Source organism: Bombus vancouverensis, chromosome 8 (assembly GCF_051014615.1).
Source record: "Bombus vancouverensis nearcticus chromosome 8, iyBomVanc1_principal, whole genome shotgun sequence".
In the NCBI taxonomy this organism is placed as follows: Eukaryota; Metazoa; Arthropoda; class Insecta; order Hymenoptera; family Apidae; genus Bombus; species Bombus vancouverensis.
In genome coordinates, this window is record NC_134918.1 from 12,899,126 (window position 1) to 12,921,740 (window position 22,615).

The 22,615-nt window shown below is 35.1% G+C and overlaps 1 protein-coding gene across 2 annotated transcripts in view; it reads left to right on the forward strand.

Annotated features, from left to right (window-relative positions):
* Dad (Daughters against dpp) overlaps positions 1-22,615 on the forward strand; it is a 115,022-nt gene that overhangs the window by 7,538 nt on the left and 84,869 nt on the right. For both annotated transcript variants that reach the window (XM_076620921.1, XM_033332453.2), the window contains exon 2: positions 15,826-15,876. In XM_076620921.1, the coding sequence (XP_076477036.1) occupies positions 15,826-15,876 (51 nt within the window). The remainder of the gene's footprint in view (positions 1-15,825; positions 15,877-22,615) is intronic.

The window sequence follows — 22,615 nt, forward strand, 5'->3', positions numbered from 1 at the left end:
GAAATCTTCTCTCGTATACTGTTCGACAGAATCGCATGTGCAGTTAACGTGCGAATTTCTTTCGTTGTATTATCGCCATCAAATTGTACAGAATCTGAAATTAGTGAAAATTTGCTCGAGACATTTTTGTATATCGTTAATATTTCAATATTTAATATAATTAACGTCTCGTATTTTCGAGGGAACTCTAAATGGAACACCCTGTATGTTAATTTAAAATAGCTTGAATAAAACATGAATGATTAGCATGTTATGCTTCGTAGTAAAGTGTAGATTTACAGCTTGGCTGTTATATATAGTATAGTGGTGCCAGAGCAAAAAGATTAATATTGTAACGGGTATTTAAGTTACTTAAAATGTCGAAGATATCTGGAGTCCTTTGAGGTACGATAATTGATCATAAGTATAATTCAATTAAATGGTAACAACCACTAGTAAGAGCGTAATAGATCTAGAACGTTGATGCTACCTATTCCTTAGGGACTGGTAATTATATAGCTGAGGATTATAATAGCAAGTTGTTATATCGAAATAGGTGATCATACACCAAATATAATAGCATCAACGGTTCTATTGTTATTAAAAAATATAAAACATTAATGAATTCATTAGATCGATTGTAGAAAATTATAACGTTAGGAAATTATATATTACTGTAAAAGTTACAATTTGTTGTACAGAGTACTCCGTGAGTTATTACTGCTTTAAAATCCTTATATTTATTTCTATATTTTCCGCATTATTTCTTTTATCTTTATTGAAATGTTTTCCCCTACTTCTTTTATTTTTATCGTTAAATCGTCTTCTATTAATTATTTGCATCTTCTGATCATCTTAGACATAAACGTAGATGATATTAAAGTAATATTCGACGACCAGAAAATTTGAATTTCCTTTTAAAAATTAAAACGTTTAATTGCTGTATCACGATGCCGTATTCGATACATCAAATGTTTATTTTAAGCATTTAATGTGCTCGAAAAGAGATGCACTCGAACGATTGAGTTGTCATATTAGCACTGAAGAGTACCAATCAAACTTTCTTTTTAAAACGAAACGGTCGTGCAGCGCAGGTAGGCAATGCCCGTTGTCCCATTAGTTGGGCGACATCTTTTACAGGTCTGAACGGTGTTTCACGGTAAACCAATAGCAGGTACGATTATCTTGACGATCGAAGGTTGTCTACATCCATCAATTCAGTTTCGTCTACTTTCTTTTCAAGATTTATGGCTACCTCCTTTGGGAAAATAACCACTCGCTGTCTGCTAACGTTGGAATTTTAACGTTAGAAATTTTTACCTTTTTCGTTTCTCTTGCCCAAATAAAAATAACTAGGAAACGAAGATTTGCACATTTATACGGTACTGTTTATTATACCTATTAAAATCTTAATTTTCTAATGCGATTTCGAGGAAGAAATTTCAAAATTCTATATATACATATCGGCTTAAAAATAAATATAAATATGGATATTGTACGTGATATAATAATAATACAAATTTGTTAATAAAAGTACATACATATATATTATATCAAATATAAAGGTATAATATATAAAACGACGAGACGTATAAAATAGCAAATAAATATGTAAGTGAATTTTCTTAATCTATTTTCATCGTCTGAACATTGGATCCGATTGCCGGATTATCATAATTATACCATAATAAGTAACGTGTTAAATTTTTACAGAATTGCTTCTTTTTTTATTCTTCGGATCGTAACGACGAATATTAAGTTTTAATTTTCCCAAGTGAAATATTATTTTAATATCGAGCAAATATTACCTATATTAAATAGAAGCATTGCAACTAGTATTTAGAAGTTTATCGTACTTCCTTCGTACACTTATCTATTATCTCGCACTCTTGCGAAATAGGCTCCAAGTCATCAAGTGCATAAAAGTAACATACATAATTGTCTAGTTTACACAGACACTTGTCATTAACGGGCTCCTCGTGTAACCGTAAAGTTTGTAAATTTGATCGTCTTACGGCACCGTCTGTCTGCTCGTTGGCGACACAAATTCAACCACAAAAAGCTGTCGCGTCCTATCGACACAAAGACAGTATTAGGAGGAAAGAGAGAGAGTAAATAGAGAAGGCGCCAGCAAAACGCGGCTTTACGTAACTCTAACGATCATTTGACTCGACGCTGCCCCAACTTTTCTGGAAACTAGTTAGACCTAGATGATCGATTGATTCTGATTTAGAACCTGAAACGATAAAGAAACTAACTGACAGGAGTAATTAGATGTAGATAAACATTCTATATTTCATTTTTCATTATTCGATCGTAGTTTAGCTTTATATTCGATATAGAGTATCGAGTCTTTCGTGTTTCCTAAAATGAGATTGAGATGGAAATATACGAATTGAGGTGTCGTAGTAGAATTGTACAATTACAGAAATAATTTCAATCGGAGATGTACTATCACAGAAACGTTGGCAAAGTCAGGTTTATCCTTGTTCATTTTTACGATAGAAATCAGGATAGAAAGTAGGAAATAGAAATAAAAGCGAGCTAATGGAAGTAGAAATATACTAAGTTGTTATTTTCCTGTTATTAGTCATATTTACCATATTTCTGAGATATCGGTTTAGAATTCATAGGACGAACGTTCACCGTGAAATACGCGTATTTCCATGAAAAATTTATTGCCGCATTTTTAAGGTGTCGCTTAGTATACTTAGCATGGAATATCGGTCTATATATTTCCTCGTGAAACTAATTGAAGATAAAATCTATTTATATTAAAATCGTATAACTTCTAATTTTATTTATAATGCGGCGCCTAGTATATTTAATGCGCTCTAAATACCGCGTACTCGACGCGCGAAATATCACCAAGCGTATAGGTACACAGCATTGAAAAAATCAAATCTCTAAATGATACGAAGTTCGTAACACCTTTAAATACGATCTCGAGAAGCCGACTTTATTAAATAAATGTATTTGTCAGTTATCTGAATAATAATCGACGTAGGCTGATTACGTACACGTAGCAAGGATGAAGGGAAAAAAAGGTGCTCTTATAAAGATTGCCGTGACATTTAGGCGTGAAGCAATAGAAAAGATATGGACGCAGCCGCTGCGGCGATAAATCGTGTCCACGATATTGGACAAATGATCATAAGAGCATTACTCTAATCGTTTTTATGGGACCGCCTTCTGCCAGTGGAATGCTTACGAGAAAACTCATAAACCAATATTTCTTAGCACGTTGAGCTGTGTTTATATCAGGCAACTTTTAGCCGACTGATTCGATTGAACGATCTCAAATCGTTCGATATTTAATTCAGGTTAATGCTTAATTAAGGTTTATACTCTACGGCCTTGTGTTTGTTATTTAGCGCGATCAACGTGTTATGTAGAGAGATTTTGCGCGTAGTTTCAGTAATTCTAATTAATTTGATAGACAAATTGAAAAAGCTAATTATTTGAAAATGAATAGAAATATTCCAGTATGAAAATAACCTTTTTTTTTATTGTTTATGTATAATTTTAGAAGATTAAGAAATATGTATAAAAAAGTTGTAAGCGTGGTCGATGTATTAAAAACTGACGTTTATGTCACTTGACGATGATATCTCACTCGTTGTATTCGATTAGCATCACCTTTGGAAAAACTGGATAATATTACTAGGAAATTTTCGAAATAAATTTTACGAATTATATAAATTTCTTCAGATAACGTCTGATTATTCAATTTGATACGATCTTCTAAAATTATGTAACATTCAAATACAAAGTCCGTTTGAAAGAAGAATTTAAGGTACCAATTTAAGAATTCCATATTCGTTTACATCTTTAACGAGCCATTATTAGTCGACTCGCGTATAAGTAATGGAAAGGAAAAAGAAAGCAACTCGCGAACTTAGAACTCGTCAATTTACTGATATTTCTACTTCGTAAACCGTTGTGCAAGAGGACCCAAAATAGTTTCCGCTAGATCAAAAATGATAGTTTACACGGTGTTGACGTCGAACGACTTAAGGTTGATCGACTCGATGAAAAATTGCCTAATGCAAATACCGCTTAAGCAATATTGGGTACAGGGAATGAGAAATTGGCGGAGCTCGCTATCTCGCGACGACGACGCGCCGAGATTCGTCACAGTTCGCCGCGCCGTACGCGATCTATCGATAATCAGCAGCGGCGGAAAATCGGCGCGCGAGGTAAACACCGTGGCGTAGAGCGCGCCGGTTCACTTTCCTATTAATAACCGTCGGGATTGGACGAGACGGCGGACGCGGGGCGTACCGCACGCCGACGAACCACCACGAAGATTCGCCGAAACGAAAATCTCCATATAGGAAAATAACAAAATCCTTCGGATTCCACGCTGAGGTTTCCACGTCTAATAATAGCGGCGGGTCGCTCGCGCCAGCGCGCTTCTCGCGTACGTACACCCCCGTTCAAAAGTATCAGGACACTTGCAATAAATCGGTGAAAAATGTTATTAAAGTATTTATGAATTTTACTGAATTCCTCGCACGTGTATTTTGTTTGTGTCGTATGTTATACTACATCGGAGTACCAGGGTTTGTCTTAGGTCTTTTTCGACAGAATGGAGACAGGATATTCTTTGATCAGGAGCAAGAAGCGAATGTCGTATGTATATAAGTTTATAGACGATTCATTATAAACGTTATGACAAAAGCAGATAATGAGAAGGGGGGACCGTTTTCTAGTCCCTAAGAGCATTAGAAGAATTCATAAGACTGTTTTATAGAATGACTTGGCACATCGCGCGTGTTTAATAAACATATATTCAATACTTTATCCAGGTGAAATAATAATTATATTCTCTTTTATCTATATACACCATTTTCATTATGGTATGTTCAATTTTGATCAATAAATAACACATATGAGAGAACACCAAAGTTACGCTATCAAATATCCTGTAAAAATGCAACGTTTTTAAAGATTTGTATAATTCGATTAATAACATTCATACGATCTGACCATATTAATATCGACAAGTTATATTCCAAAGTGAAACACGATTAAAGATGTCAAGTACACTTTCGTATGAGGATGTATAGCGTATATGCCTCTACGGATAGTATACACGTACAGAGAAAGCTTGCGACGCATTTGTAGAAGCAGAATGAGAAACAACGCGAGGGGACGCGTCTGTGTAACAACCGGACAGACGCATCAAGAAAGAACTGGTTAATAAATCAACGACAAAGCACCGTGCGTAGAAAACAAACTATATGTGAGGAAGAAAAAGAACAATTAAAGAAACTCGAAGAAATGCCTACGATACGTCTTACCAACGTATACACCTCTGTCCATAGCGTCTCTATATAAAATCAAATCCACTTCAAAAACAGCGTACTACTACCGACCGGCATTTACCAATAGCCGCACAATCAAAGTTATAGTCAGAAGGAAATGAATCTAAAAATAAAGCATATATTGGGCGAGTCGCGGCCTGCCAAGAAAGAAGGAAAGAGAGCAAGCAAGGAGAAGAAGGCAGGCTCGAGGAGAAATAGAAGAAAGAGCAGAGAAAGATAGAGAAAGGGGGATGGGAGAGGAGGAGAGAGGAAAGATCGAGTCGAACGATACGCGAAGAACGGGGAGGAAAAGTGGTCTGAGGACGGGGCGCCGTGGAACATGTGCGGTTTCGAAGGGGTAGCGGGGCGAGAAGTGGGGAGCGCGCGGAATGGAAGGGGAAGCATTGGCGCGGGAAGCGGAGGGAGCAGCCGTGCGTTGCTGGCGGGAGAAGATGCCATAGGGAGGGGGAGCGGCGTGCAGACGGGAAGAGGGGGGAGCAGCCCGGCGCCGCTGCGTGTCATTGCTGGCGCCAGCTAATTGTCGAGGCCAGTCGGCATTAGCCAACGAGCTGACCGAACCGAACCGAACCCGAGCACTGCGAGCGCAACTCGCTGCACCGCACCGGTTTCTGTCTCGGCTTTGCTCGCCGGCTACTGTCGCGTACACGCATTGCCCTTCGATTCTCTCCGAATTTTCTGCCAACGCTATGTATACGGTCATGAAAGAACGTTTCTAAAAATCGAAGGAAGATGGTTGGAGCGAAAAACGAACCGAGGCTACAGGTAGTTTTTTTTCAGGAAGAGTTTCACAGGGAGATTCGGTGGAGATATGGTGGCTGGGTTTTCAGGAGAGGTAACAGGTTTCTTGGCATTCTTTTTTCTTCTTGGATGGAGAAAGTGGAATTTGGGATTGGGGTTAGGCGTTGCTTAGGGCTGCAACATTATACATGTATATGAATTTGTTGCTGCGTATAAGTAGGTTGTTAGATCGTTTTCTTTTCCTTCTTTTCTTTATTACTTTTTGGTAAGAATACAGCTTCGAGAGGCCGAGAGAAGGTCGATACTGTTGCGATCGTTGAATTTTTATATTTCAATGCCTTCGCCATTTTTATAGCAAAATGGATTTGCAATGCTTTAGGAAGTAGTTTAACTCAAAGTTGAAGCGTGAAATCATGCATACCAATAGGAATTTTTTCGTATTCTATTCACGTATTTCTTAGTATTAGAAAAACACAATTGTGTGGAAGGAATGTAGCAGGATTAGATAGGAATATGTATTTTTAATATGGAGATTTGATTTTTTCTTCGCTTTAACTTCCGACTATTTTTTATTTACTCATAAAATATTTAGTACAGTGGTAGGTGCTCATTGACAATTTATTTCTAACACATTTTGAATGTTAAATATTGCGAAAAAGGGGGAATAGTGATTTCGTGGATTATCGAATGCGTAAAAATGATGGCAAAAAGTAAAAAATTTAAAAAATGGGATAACGTCGATTATAAAATATCTACGTATCGACTGATGCAATTAAAATAATATTGATAACATTTTCTAGTCATCAATCCCTATTAAATGATTATTGAAATTCTTATGTATACGTAATACATATATTTACAATAATTTACCTTTAATCTTCGAACAAACAAGATTTTCGACTTTTACTTAATCGAGTAGTAGAACATAATACTACAAACGTACGAGCATGTAGCTATTTATATAATTTTATATTTTCCATGTATGTAATAATACAACTTCAATGTTGCACGTGAATTTACTTCATTTCAAGAATCAATTTTGAAAAATTGATAAGAATATTTTACATACATAAGTGTTAGTAAAATAAACTTTTTCTCATATTACGATCACACAGCTATTTAATTTTATATTTCTTACATACTCGTTATACATATATATCAACGATATAGCTGCAATACTAACAGCTCGATGTTTGATTTACTTAATATCAAGGATCGATTTTGAAAATAATATGGAAGCGTGTTTTAAATACGCGCGGCGAGGCGAAACAGGTTTGCCAAGTAAATTAAATTATTTATTAATGCCACGAGGATCGGTGTTCAGTGTCTGCAAGTTTTTGCGATTCTCGCCGTATTTCGTGAATGTGTTCGGCGGACTTGAATACGATTTTCTTGAATACGTAAACATTATCATCGAGCATTTTATAGCCGTCGAAACACGGCTATAGCGTTCGTCGACATTTATCGAAGGTGAATCGCATTCACGGTGGCGCCTTGTTTTCGCAACGCGCAACGGCACAGACACACTGTTGTTGTCTTTATCTGGTTTTACGTTCGACAACGTTCGAATATTGCGGCGTTGTTAATAATTCACTTGGATAAATCGATTATCATCGGCTAGACGGCATCATTACGCAAATTGTCGCACTTGTATCACTTTTTATTGTCGCGATATTTATTTAGAACGATTTCCTATCTTTCGTTTTCTTGCGTTTTCATTTCTTATGAACGTTTTGTTCGGACGCGATTTGCATATTTCTTTGTTTTCTGGTATTTTCAAACGACCACAAAATACGACTTTCAATACGTTTCGTCGTGGAGACCAAAATATCATACTTTATTTTATTTTTGAGTTTACGACACGAGCTTCTTCGTAGGATTCGTGATTCTGAAAATATAATTTCTTTGATAGATTCTGATAAGTAGACTACGAATTTTTATGCATTTATAGGAAATATAAAAATACAAAAATGTATCATCGTATGGATAATATTAAGTTCTTATCGAAATTCGTTATCGTTAAAATTTTGCTTTCTAAATTTAAGATACGAATTGTGATTTAACGCGTCGAAATCGAAAACTGGGGTTTCGTAAATCAAAGTTTGAATGTAATTTTCATTGATTATATCATGTGGTTTTCTATTAGTAGCAGAGAATGTGACTATAATTTTAACACTATGGGCACTATACTAATTCTTCGTACAGACACGGAAACTAATGCAGAGATTTTATTCGAAGGAAGAAAAATAGTGTAATAATCTTAGATAAATTAATAATAATTATACATGATAATAATTTTACATGAACTGAGTCACAACAATTTCACTTAAACATATACTTAACATTGCAAATACAAGAGTTCCTTTTTTATTATCTTCTCTTTAAACATGCTTTCATTATTTAAAATGTTTTAAAAACAGTCGCTGAAGAATAATGTTCGCTGTTATTATAGATAAAAAAAAAAAGAGAGAAATACTTATCTTCCTTTAAACGTTGAGTGCTTATGAATAATTTTACTTATTAGTGGAAATAATAATTTCGTTGTTGTTGATTTGCTGATTCGGCAAAATAACCAAACTGGTTCTCCTAATATTAAACCATACATTATCTTTTAAATTTTCTAAATATTTTCAGTTTTATGAAATCATATCTTCGATATTGAATAACATTACATACCTACGATATATTATGTAACCGATAAAAGAAAGTAAGACTAATATCTTATGTTAATAAGTAGCGAGAGATATATAATTAGTGGGAAGAAATAAATTTCATTTTCTTACAATTTTTATAGCTAGTGTTCGAGAAGCTTCAAGCAGAGATTATAAAGTTTCGATTAAATCGCTGTATCAAATGCAACATTGTAAGCAGAATTCTTATTCTAGGTCGTTTCAACCTTGCACTATCCAAGCATAGGTCATTTTAATCCCATTCTACTAGTTAAGTAGTAGTCATATATCACATTACATTGTAACTCTTAAGTATTCATCATGCACGAAACTGCTGATTAACCAATTTAATAATTTCATCTTTTTTAATCCAACGAAACATACAATCTCGTTTGTTAGCAAGTAATTCCACTTCAGTTTTTGCTATTTACTGCTTCTTTCTTTTCACGTCGGATTCCTTTTCGAGAGATTAGTCACATTTAAGTACATTTAAACGTCTGTTATTTTATTATTCTCTATATTATACCATCATATAACGTCGTAAATTTCTAGTAAGCAGATAAACGTTGTTCTTTCAATTATTCAAGTATGTATCTATTAAATCATAGTTAAATTTTCCTTTGTACTGTCGGCCGGTTATCAGTGTCTTCTTCATCGTTCTAAGATCATTCACTTACTTCTTTTCATTTTGTTATAGTGTAGATTCTACAAGATATAGTTAGCTAATAAAACTAAGCTAAGCTTAGCGATGTATAGTCAACTTTAACTGTGCACTGCTAATCGAGACTCAACTTTTTCTTTATCATTTGCATTTCCCAAGTCGTTTACTCTATGTCGTCTAATATTCCATTTCGTTCAATCGCATCTCAAATGAGATGTCTTATATACTTAAATCCCCATTTTTTTGTTTTTTTTTTCATCCAACATCTGTTAAATTCTATTTTCTCCATAATCCTATACTAGCTACGGTACATCTACATTAGAGTGTAGAGTTTTTACGTTATTTTCACATTTTCCACCTGTTCGACCGTTCGCGTAGAGCGCGCCAACGAGAGTCGTAAATTCTCGTTACGATACGATGATCGACGCCACGAATCAGCCGATCCCCTAAGATTCCATTAAGATAATAGTAGTGGTTGAATAATTATAGCACTGATTTAATAACTTAAATATACTCTTTATTCCAACAACTTTTCCTCGAAGAATATAAAGCGAGGAGTGACTAATAAGTTGAGATTAATAATAATCTTCTGTTCGAAGGGATTATAGCAAGTAAGTTACGTTCCGTGACGGCGGTATTTATACGGAACTTGTGACGGGTGCTGGTCGCTCTACAAAATGTCCGCAGATGGAAATATTCGTTGAACATGGGAAAAACCTACTCTTCCAATTTTTCAGCGGATCGAATGTTGACCTTAAGGAATTTCTCGACTTGAAAGATGTTTTGTAGTACTTAGCTGTCATAACTGTTCGACTAGTTGTATTTGTACAGCTGGTGGCCCTCTTGATCGAGGGATGGAGTTTCGCATATGGCAACTTTTCCTCTATTGCAATCTTTACGAATCTACTTTTCATAATTGTATGCTCTGTGCGCAGAATTTCCACAGTAGATCGACCACGTGTACAGTTAGCTTCGAATTTGTTAATCAAGGGACAACTCTTCCTTCATTGTGTGCAATTTCAAAGTCGCTTATTCCTTTTGACATACCATTCTGTTTCGTCCAATTCCATTCCAAAGGAGATTAGTCGTTTGTATATTAAAATTTCTTTCATCGCAGCCGATAATCCTACGCGATATCCAGCCGATTGTCCATAACTTCACACTATCTACATCTGCATTGCGGTGTAGAATTTTTACAATTTCTATCTTTACATTCTCTACCTCTTCTGCTCTCGTCGTTACAGTCTACTCCGTTGCGAGTCTACCTCCCATAATTCTACCGTATCCGTGTAGGATTTCCACAGGAAGTCAAGTTAGATCAACCGTCAACGATCGTACATTGTACGTGTATACAAGTCTAGTTAGCTTCGACTTTGTTAATCAAGGGTCAACATATGCTTTATCATCTGAAATTCCAAAGTCAAAGTGTCTGCGTCTTAAAGGGGTGCAAGGTTTCTACTGGAACTATCGAGGAACACGCGAACACTCGGTTCTCTGCATCGTTTGCATCGCAACCTGCGCGAACACGTAGCGGCCGTTGCCGCTTAGGCTTAACGTTTAGCCTACCATTCATACGTTGCGCGACCGTGCAAGGCGAGGCAATGGCAGGCAAGGTCATCGTGTTTTGGCAAAGTGGAGGAGCGCCGGCGCACGGTGCAGAATTTCAAATGGGCCGAGTGAGTCAGAAATTTAATTTTAATTGATACGTCGCCTCGGTCTGGTGCCGCGTGTATGAGAGAAGCATATCGCAGCCTCTTTGTTTTCCAATATTACGTGACATTAGGGAATCAACGAGAAACGAGTTTTCGAAGATACGAGACAAGACAGGCTAGAGAAAAAAAAAGAACCACGAACTTTCTCGTGAGTATAAATAAATGTTTAAAGGCATTATTTTGAGGATCGTGTCCTTGTTCTTACGTAATTCACGATATTACGTTCTTTACAAAGGTGTATGTTCTTTTGTCGTTTTGCTTTTTATACCGCTTCTCAGTTTCTCTTCTGTTCCTTTCCTTTCCTTTTTTTTTTTTTTTTGTTTTTGTTTCTTTGTTCCTCATTCAAGAGTTGTAGAATGGATTTATTCTGTTTGTAAATAGGACTTGAAAGTTGGTGAGATTCTTCGACGCGTGCGGATGTCTGTCTAATTTTTTACCAATGATTTTAGTGTAATTAAGTTAGCACCGAAGTTGTATTTTATTCTTTACGTTTAGAAAACGGAGTTTGTAAAGCGAGGCAAATGAATCTCAATTGACGGGTTAGTTCAGATAATAAGGAAATTAAGAATCGTTAAAGCTAGTTTAAGTTCAAAGAAATATTCTATGAACCTGCGTGACTCGATCGAAGTATAAAGTATAAATAGAATCGCGGCTGTTGATTCTCTGTGATTGTTCGTTTGGAAGCCAGAATCGAGACAATCGTGACAGAAGATTTGTGTGTAGGCGCCGTTGTCAGCCATTATGCGTCTTTTGCGCGAATATTAGTTGTTACTATATACTGAGGAATTTTGGCGTAAAATACGTTTCGCTGTTTTGTTACAACCGCACAGATAGAATTGCATGTTGCTTTATGCTATTAATTTCAAGTTTAAGCTCGTAATACGTATTTCGGTAGAACAGAAAACAACAATGTAATTTACTACTTATATACAGGTAATCTAAACACTATTTCACAGTCTGGCGTAAAATGTTTACTTAAGTATCGTATATTATTATATTTATTCTTCTTCTGTTTAGTAAACAAATTTCAATGCGTTCTACTTAATGTACAATATCTGCGCTACATTCTTTGCATCATTTTTTTTTTTTTTTTTTTAAATCCATTATCTTCCTCGCATTCGTTTCCTTGTCAAGGACATTCAGATTAACCTCTTCGTATTCGCGGACGAGATATCTCGCGACACGATGTTGTGTACGCGACACTGTAAACCAGATATCTCACGTCCCCGTGTTGTTCGTACGTCGTTTTAGACGAGATATCTCGCGTGTCTGTTTTTTAATACTTATAATTGCATGTCACTTGATATAAAGAAAGAGAAAAAAAGTAATTTTATTTCAAAGGTATAATCTATTCTAAGCGTAGCATTGTTAAACTCTTTGTATTCATTGTACGAGAAATCGTACGAATTAATTTCCACATATTTCTTGTCCGAATATTTGGACGATACATGTTACGTTCAAATACGTATAACATATAGAAGACATTTTATTTTTTTAACATTTTATCATATCAGTATTCTTATCGCATTGTTTCTTGATAGATATACAACTAAATAATGTATAACTAAACTCCTCGAATAGCCAATATTTCTGTTTAACAATAGGTTACACCGTATAATTAAAATATGAATTTTCCAACAACGTTTTCCAATATATAATTTAGTACAATTTTTTCAAAAAGCTAATATTTCCATTTGGAAATATTTGACGTCGTTCACCCTATAATTATGCGTAATATAAAGTCTTCAAAATTCCAGTATTTTCACATAATAATGTCCTTCAATATACTATGGTAGTGTCTAATTTTCAAACAAATGTACTTTTATCTAACGATAAACTCTAACTACAAACTACCCGAAATATAAATATTTCCATGTTAATAATATCGTCCACTGTGCAATTAAGTGTACAAACAGCACAAAATACCGGTATAGTATGTAATTAAATACAGAGCAATGTATCGACAGAAGACCTCTCTCTGAATAAATGAATATCATTAAATACTACGTCTTGATCGAGGGACAAATCCTTTGGAAGGAAAAGGCTCGTTAACCCAGTTGTCGGTATGTATCGTCGATGCAGCCTTGCTACGCCTAATCGTATTGCAAATTTTACTGACGGACTCGAGTATGTCGCAAGTATTATAATAGATGTACATACGTACTTATAATATTAGGACATTTCCTGCTTTCATATAAAATACGATAATTATCATGGAAACGATCGATCGATCATAATTTTACCTTTATTCGTTTAGAACGTATCAAAAATCTGAAATATTTGAAATCTCATAAAATCTGTATAAATTTGTCGATTTCAACCAGAAACACGTATTCTAATTTATTTAATTTAATTAAGATCTTAACCAGCGTGTCTCTGCGTAATCTGCTTTCATCTACCTTCAATTATTCTTCTTAAAAATTATATCAAACATAGATTTGTTGTATCTATTAAAAATTATAACCAGTATGTCTTTTGTGTATTACGTGCATTCCGTGTACCTTTTCACGTACCTTTAAATTTCTCGTAAACGCAATTTCTCGAAATCCGCAGTCTACTCGCGCAGAATATTCAAAAATTGCAAAGTAAAACTTATTATTATTTTTATATATATTATTATTCAATTTAATTTGAATTTACAAGCACATACATACATACATATGTACATATTATGAACGTAGCTTGATTCGAATCCTTGCGAAGCGAACGTTGCGCATTGTATTTGATTTAGTTTTGCAAGTAAATATCCGAACTTGATCCCATCGCTAGGAGATTCGGTGGCGTTCCTTGAGAATTCCCTGTCGGCAGACGCGACGTCGCGTCGCGTCGCGGCATCTCGATCGGCTAGGCGCCGCTCGCGTCCGCTCGGTTACCTTGACGTTCGCAATTTTACTCGCGGGAGCCCACCGTTTGTCCTCTACGCTTTCAGGCCGATACGTAAAAGGACGAAAAGCGGCGTACCGGTTTCGCTGTTGGCCGCGCCAATAATAGAATCGTCCGCTTTTGGAGCGTGGCTTCTAACGGGCGCCAGGCCTGTTTCGTTTCGTTCGTTCGTTCGTTCGGCGAGCCGAGCCGCGCCGTACCGCGCTGCCCCGCGCGGATTCCCATTAATTCCGCTTAATCGAAACGCGGAGCCTTGAGTCGGTTTCTAATTTCTCGCACTCGCGACCAACCGTCGCGTCGCGGCAATCCGTTCTGGATTAAAGTGGAATCGGGACGCGAGCGTAACGAGATTCCCACGAAAATAGATTGATCGCGGTCTGGCGCCTTTAATGAATGTTCTTCGTTTCCTTTTAACGTGCCTTGCTGTATTCCAACGACGCGCAGGATGCTTACGGAATAAATGTAATTGGTAGACCGTGGATGTTTATGCAAATTTATATTTTTATGAATATCGTTAAAGAAACGGAACCTAATTAAAGATTTCTCTTCTTTTCTGTTTTTCCTTCTTACAGCTCTTCCAACGTATGAATTTTCTGCTAATACGAACATATGAATCTTCTGACTAATCTAGCTGCGTTATAGCAATGTAGCAATACGCTGTAATTGATATCTGTTATCAGTAATACGACCAGTATAATAACGTAAATATCGTATACGTATGTATCTATGATCAAGCTCAATAGCAGATTAGCCTAATATATGTACATGATATTGTATAAGAGTATGTAACACAACTGTATTATGGTGTTATGATATGGTGGTGATTTTAAATAAGTAAAATAGGAAAGGGAGATTCGTTTCACCTAAATGCTGTAGCGAGTACTTTCTTTCGAATATTTTATATATTTTTATCTAATTTCGCATAAATGCATTAACATTGGCCGTCTAATAATTGGCAGTAACAATTCTTTTATTATCGAAGTTAAAAGTGTTTTGGATCGATTGGTAATATCTAGTTGTAATTGTGATATGTATGAGAAGATTGTAAATTACTTTTTGCTATAATTTGGATTACTTTATTTTAGCTTAAAATAAGGCAAAATTGTAATCTATAGTAGATATCGATCTAAATTAGATATGAGCAGTTAATGAATAAAACTAAATTTTTTATTGCGATGAGAAGTAGATTCAGAACGTTGTAAATTATTTTCTCTCGCTGTGTTGATATAGAATAAATTAAAATTTAAATTACTTACGGGTAACTAACGACTGAAAATAAATTAATGTACCTTTAGGAACTAGTTGATAAATTATTCGCCATATAATTACGATAATGCTTATTTGAATAATTATATTTTGCTCATTGATTCCTAATTAGTAGCTTCGTGTATGGTATTTAATATTCTAAAAAAATCTGTAATAAATATACATATAAGCTGATAGTGAGTTCTGCTTAAATTAAAGATTAAGTTCCACTTCATAAAGTATTTTATTTCTTATAATTTCGTATCGGTTTATCGGCTATAACAAAGTACAATACAAGCTATAGATTATTTATTCGCTCAATTTGTATTCATAAGGAAATTCTCATAAAAAAAAAGTGAGAGAAAAATCAAAGAAATAACAATTTTAATAAATAGTTAACGCGTCTAAGATAAAAAAAGAAGGGGCGAACTTAAGGACTTCGATATGTAATTATATATGCGATAGAAGGACCAGAAACCTCGTGATATGTATAATTTAAATACTAGCACATCTAAAGTCAAAAGATCAAATGAAAAATCCAGTTTTTGAATTTCTTGAAAAAACACTCGCCATACGTATTAATTCGTTATTCTTCTTCCTCGTTTCAGAGTCGCCGCCACCCCCGTACTGCCTTTTCGCCGACAGACTGAGACCCGAAGGTGAGTGTCTTCTTCTTTCATATTTTAATCGCGGACACGCGTGTGCGTTTGCGGATACATTCCATGCTTGTCCGTATACTTGCTGGAACAGATATAGCGATGTCATAAATTATAGCATTTAATCGGCAACATCGATTGATGTAACCGCACCCAGAATCTGACGCATTTTATAGACGCACCTTGAATCTCAGCCTGCTAAAATCATTCATAAATCGATATACAGTGAAAACTTGACTATTAGAATAACAATTATAACATTTAATAATATCGATTAATAATGCAAGATAATCCAAAGATCCTTTGAGAAACATTGAAAAGCAAGGATAAACATTGAAAGAAATCGTAATATTTCTATTGAGGAGCCTAATTTGTTCCTGTTTTCTCGTTTAAAATTGTTATAATATATAGGAAATGTTTCAAACCGAACGATCGGTATTTCCATTTTCCATGATGTTCGAATATTAATGCAAGTCACTGTGTGTCTGAAATTATTGTGTCGACTCTTGGAACAAGTAAATTACAACGTCTGATTGATTTTATAACCTCGCTATATCTCTTCCACCGACAGTACGTGAACACATGGAATGTGTAGCCCCACGCAATCGTTCGAGCGATAACTCATGTTTATTACCCGTGAACGTTTAGCATGCGAGTCGTGGAGATCGTCCTTTAACGCGTGTCACATCTCACGACCTAGCTCAAAGCAAAAGTTCTACGACTACGACGAACGTATCAGAGAAACGTGTTTCATGGTGTCTGAATTAATGTTTCAAATACCATCGTGTAAAATTTTAGCATATATATGTATGTATGTATGTATGTATATCAGCATTTGACATTTTTGATTGACTGTTATTAAATGCAGGTAGAAATTAGTTGGTAAAGAAAATTGATTTTCAGCATATTTTAACGATTTATTTCATACGAGCGTATAATACGAAGATCGTGGAGATTTATTAAGATTTGAGTCACCTATGTGCGATATTTTTATTCGCCTTGGAATGTAATAGTATGCATTGAAAATGCAGATAGGCGTAATTGAACAAGTGTATCGCTCGAAGCAAAGTGCATTTGAAAGCCAGTGTGAACGAGTATTGTAAGCAAATGTAAATTACCGGAGTTAAATGGCAGCTTATGGAAAATTCGATTATTCAGTTGAGAACTAAAGTTTTTATTCGATCAGTATCTTCGTTCGATTTATCAGAGTTTAATAGAACGTATAAATATTAACAGGAACAAAATGGATAAGTTCTGTATTTCTGAATACAATGATGCTTGCATCGTTGCAAGTGCATCCTATATTAATAACCAGTTATTTGCTATTAATTAGCTTTCAACTTTTCAATTTTAACTTTAAAGCTACTTTATTTTAGCATTTGTCTATTTACTTTTATCGTACGTTTCCACATAGTTTTTTAAAAGTATGAAATTAGAATAAATGTTGCAATCAGTTGACCAAGAGTAATATATCTATGGACGATTAGTAGTAATAATAATTAGTAGTTCGATAACGTTTGTTTTTAGAATATCTCGTTATTATCAGCCTTTTACTAAATTGTCCGCAATTATAGATTCCATATTTATCGTAACGTTAAAATCGAACAAAAGTTTGTAATAATATATTTGTACGTTCGTTAACAAATTGGAAATTTCATTTAACCAATATACCTACAAATATCGTAATATATTAATTTTTTATCGTAAAATCGTTTCTAATTTCGAACAATATTTATATTAACATATATGTTCTTTCGTAAATTGTTACTACACTATGAACCATCACAGATTCTCGAGACGCAAGCGCAAGCGTAACGAACATCTGCAGTTTCTCATTTTCATTCACGACCAATCCGTGTTGCATACGCGAAAAAGATCATCTTATAACTCGAACGGACGTGTTGTAAATCGATCTTATTGATTGCGACGAACCATATGGCTATAGGTTTCAGAGTATCGCCATTTCCGTGGTCGACGTAGACTTGCTAGCGAACACCAATCTAATACTTGATGAAACCGATCGCTCTTATCGCGCTTGTATCGAGAAAATGACAAGAATCTACTTTAATTTACGCGTGAAAATCTCGTACAGGTTACGAGAGAAACTTCGTTTTCTCTGTTAAAACATCCACGTTTTTTCTCTAAGAAACTCAATGTGCAAAAGTAAGTATAGATGTATGTTTCGTAAGTTTGTCGGAAAATCGAGATAGTTTAACATATGTAGAAATTGAATTGATAATTCGATCATTTATGAGTGAACAGATTTCTTTACGAGTAAAACTACGTTCTTCGAATTTGTACAATTTAAATTATATTCTTCGAATTTTCTGTCTCCGAACGAAACATTTTTAACCGATTAAATTTACAATTATATTGCTAAACTGTTACGAGTTCTACGTTACTAATTAACCGTTAAAGATAAAATTAAAATAGTTTTACAATTCTGAGATTCTTTTCGCCTAATAGTCGAAATCTATCGGACAAAATAATCTGTCTTGATTCGTCCTACAGGATAATTCGCCTGTACAATTGATATTCACAATGCCAAAATTAACGAGTTCTTAGATATAAGTATTACTCTTTTAACGTGCCAGCTCTTATATTCTTCTTATTAAATAATATTACTCTTATTAAGTAAAATAATTAAGTAAAATAACACGCAAAAAAGATGGTTCGCTTCTATAATTATCTGTTACGAGTAATCTAAAAATTGGAAACTTTTCAACGTGTGTAGCTGTTCTGGCAAATCGACCCTTCGATTCTCTCGAAATTAGTCTATCGTTTTCGAACAAATTTTTAATGCCAGACCCTAAAATTACGTACCATGCTATTTTTACTGGCATTTTTACAATGCTCGGTTTTGCGGCTGGTTTTGACTACCTCTGCTCCCTCTTTCTTCCTTTTCTCTTTTCGTGGCTGATCCTAAACTGGTTTTCTGGATCGATACGAGCACGCAGATCTCTCAGCCATCGATAGATAGATTCTTCTCGCTGGAGAGAGACGCGTTCGTTCGATCCTTCACAGATTATGGTTGCGTAATAAGGTTGGTTATAGCGAAATCGTCTTCGGGAGATCGATGTCTCGCTGTCGTCGCGACTTTCAATTAAGTTGAATATCGAACTAGAAATTATTTCCGGTGACGAGTCACATCGAGTTAATCGGCATCGAGAATCATCGAGATATTAAAAGTTACTTCGCACGTTCTGGTAGTTGATGTAATTTCTTCCTTTTTTTCTTACAATTATCAAGAAGTAGAAGAATAGTAACTGAACAATAAAATAATTAGTAGTTATTTCGCAAGTAATTACATTGATCCGAGAATAATTCGTCATTCTGTGATTTCCACTGAATTATCCGGGTATTTCCAGTTTTTCTTAAATACATAAAAATCCTTTGAACGTAAGATAACGCTCGTAGATGTATAAAATATCTAAACAATTTCTCAGCTGAACAACTGAATTTATATCTGTAAATAAATAATAGCATTTAATTAGTAGATCAAAGAGTAAGCTGTATATAGTCTATTTATATATCGTTTTTAGTCCTGTAATTTCCATCGAATTAATAACACACCTTTCGTCGTTGTCGCAGAATGTATAGAAATATTTGCAATTGAAAAATTGCATTTTAGAATCTCGTTCGATTTTCTGAAGAAATGTGTGGAGATGGAGAATCTAGAAATTCATGAGTCAAGTAGCAAAGTATACTACTATTTCATAGATGATAATACCTTTTTATTATTATTATTATTATTATTATTATTATTATTACTTGTCAATACCATTAGATTACATTAAAAAGAAACATCAAATTTTCAAATTAACAATCGAATTCTCCAAACGGAATATGTCCAAGTGCAAAGTTTAAAGATTTCCTTAAAGAGTTCTTACCTCGGAATCGATGTCCGAGCACAATCGTCTAAAATTGCAATTTTCCACGGAAATCACATCGTTTCCAGCAAGACTTCGATCCATGCGAGATAGACTTCTAACAAAACAACACGTAAGCTTTTATTTCTATGCAAGACGATCCGTTGCCAAGGACTCGAATGAAATTATACTATTGTTTTGGAAAATTCTATTCACCGTGCTCGTCTAATTTTCTCCTGGACATTTAGCGCGCCATACCTCGACAGATTGCGATTTAATTAATACACACACTGTACGACCATTGAGATCTCGCGTACCATGACGTATAATGCAAGATGGTACCGTTTATATGCCAAGCCTGCTATGACGAAATAATAGCGCCTCTGGCTACAAGAACTGTACATCCGCTGACGTTAAGCCTTATTCAGATTAGTCAAGTTACTCGAATTCAATGTGACTCGTGTAAGCTCGAGTAACCCGATTTCTAATGGTAAATATAAAGAAAGTAGATATGTAGCTATGTACAGCGATGGGCGAAAGAAAGTTCATAAAATAAGAAATATACAGAGACACGATAATTTTACCATTTTTATAATGTTCGATTTAATAACAAGATATTTATAACAAGATGTTGTTAGCAATTGACTTTAATAAGAACAGTGAACAAATATAATATATATGGTAGTATGGTATAGAGTATATAGTATATGGTGTATAGTACAGTATATATGGTAGTATGGTAGAGAATAAACGATTGGTTGACAATATGGTGAGAAATGTTTAGTATTAAAGTAAAGAAAATTTATAGCGTTCTAAAGTTTCTTCGACTCGATATTGTATACATAATCGTCAATGCAAGTGCACTAGTTGGCGAGTTATATGCCACTTGAGGTGAATATCTCTTGTCGACAGTGTGGCCTGTATTTATATAAAGCGATCCTGTCAGGGCTCCAATGTTCTTGAAGGTATAATTAAGCCTGTGAGCTACGTTCAGAACGCGATCTCTCTTGTTTCTATAGGCTTATCGTTGGATGAGAAACGGAATTATAGCGTTAAAAGAGTGGAAACAGAAAAACGCGAGGAACTGACAGAGAATTAGAGTTCGTATGGAATAAAGTGGTTCAGCAGAAAAACGAAAAGGATGTAGAAAATTATTAATAACGGAGATATAGAAATTCTTGTTAAATTTCAACCGTAAAATAACTGGGAGGCTACTTCGTTAAATTAGGCTGTTATAATTTCATTTAATTGGGAAAATTAATCACAAACAGAAATATAAATAATTTTCAGGTTTGTTTCAATGTATAATACAATCGTAACAGTCGCGTCTCACGATGTTAACGAAATTTCAAAATCTTTCGTATAATACGCGTAATGTACGCGTGCAAGATTTTTATTCCGAGTATTCAAATACTCTCGTGGATTCAAATAAATAAAGAGCGCGATAGAAAGGGAGATTTAGAAATACAGAATATGATAACGTCGAATGACAGTTTTTAATCAGTAGATCGCAAAACACGAAAAGCGTGTGGAGCTTATCATGTCTCGCGTCCACGGTCTTCATAACGTAAAGTATAGATCAGTTAACTAGTTATAAAACTACGGGGGCCGAATCGCGCGAGCTTGATGAAATTTGTAAAAGCGCTTACATCATACAAACGTTAAAAAGATAGGATCTGGAAGAAAGAGAAAGTTGAAGAAAGAACTAGTACAAGTGTCCTACAGAAATTAATTGCTATTCCGCGATACGTAAAATAATTATCGCAAGGCGACTGAATATCGCAGTAAAGCTTCCTAATATAGAACGCTTAATTAAAAAACAGAGAAACGAGCAGAGATTAATCGAAGAAGATATATCCATTCGCATAATCATGTGGATAGTAAGTACGATTGAGACGCAATTGAATCGAGAAGCGTTTAAAGATCACGTGAATCGTTAGACCGAATTCGTTCTATCGTTTGACGTAATTTTTACGATAAATCGGCCGTTCGTTTCGATCGAGCTATTTCGCGGCGATAAAAGTATCGGTCGACAGCGCGGAATCGTTGGTCGAGGAAAAAACACGAGGTCTCTCACGATAGCGGTATTAGCATGATAAAATCAGATTGCTGGTGGTATTCGTCATCCGCGTAAATGCGGGTGGTATAAGTGAGAGGATGAAAAAAAAAGGAATTGGAAAAAGGAGAAGAAAAAGAAGGGGTAAGCGTGGAACGCTCGGCGCTTTGAAAATTGAAAAGTCCCCTCGAAAGTCAACGAGTTTACGCTATTTTTGCGATTCGAAAGTCTCGAAATTCTCCGAATAAATAATAACTTGTATAAATAACTCGGGCGAAAGTACGAAACTGACGATACTAATTTATTTTTATTTAATCTTCGTACAGCGTTGTCGAGTAGATGACTGTATAATTCAGCTGATTTAATCTTATTTCGTGTATTACTTTCTCGACGATAGAGAAATTTCCGTAAATCGTATCGTTACAATTAAAAGTTGACTAATAACGATGCGATTGAGCTTGTGTCTCTGGCCTTTACGCTTACCTTTTAATCGTTATATTCGTTAATTCGTTGTATTTACATTAAGGAAAAATAAATCGTGTTTTCTCAACGAAATTTATTGAGATTTTAGTTTCTCACAAGATAGATATACCTTCGAGAGGAGCAAAAAAAAAAAGAGAAAAGAAGAAAGGAGCATTCCAGCTTTCGAGAGATTTCGCGAATCTAGAAATAAATATGTAGAGAAAAGAAGAAGAATTTGATTACGTTCGTTGGAAGAAAGAAATTGATTATGAGAGTTTGTCTGTCACGAGGCAGCAGATGTAGTCGGTGTGTAGCAGATTTATGCTCGGAGAAGGAAACTGGGCCAGCACGATGG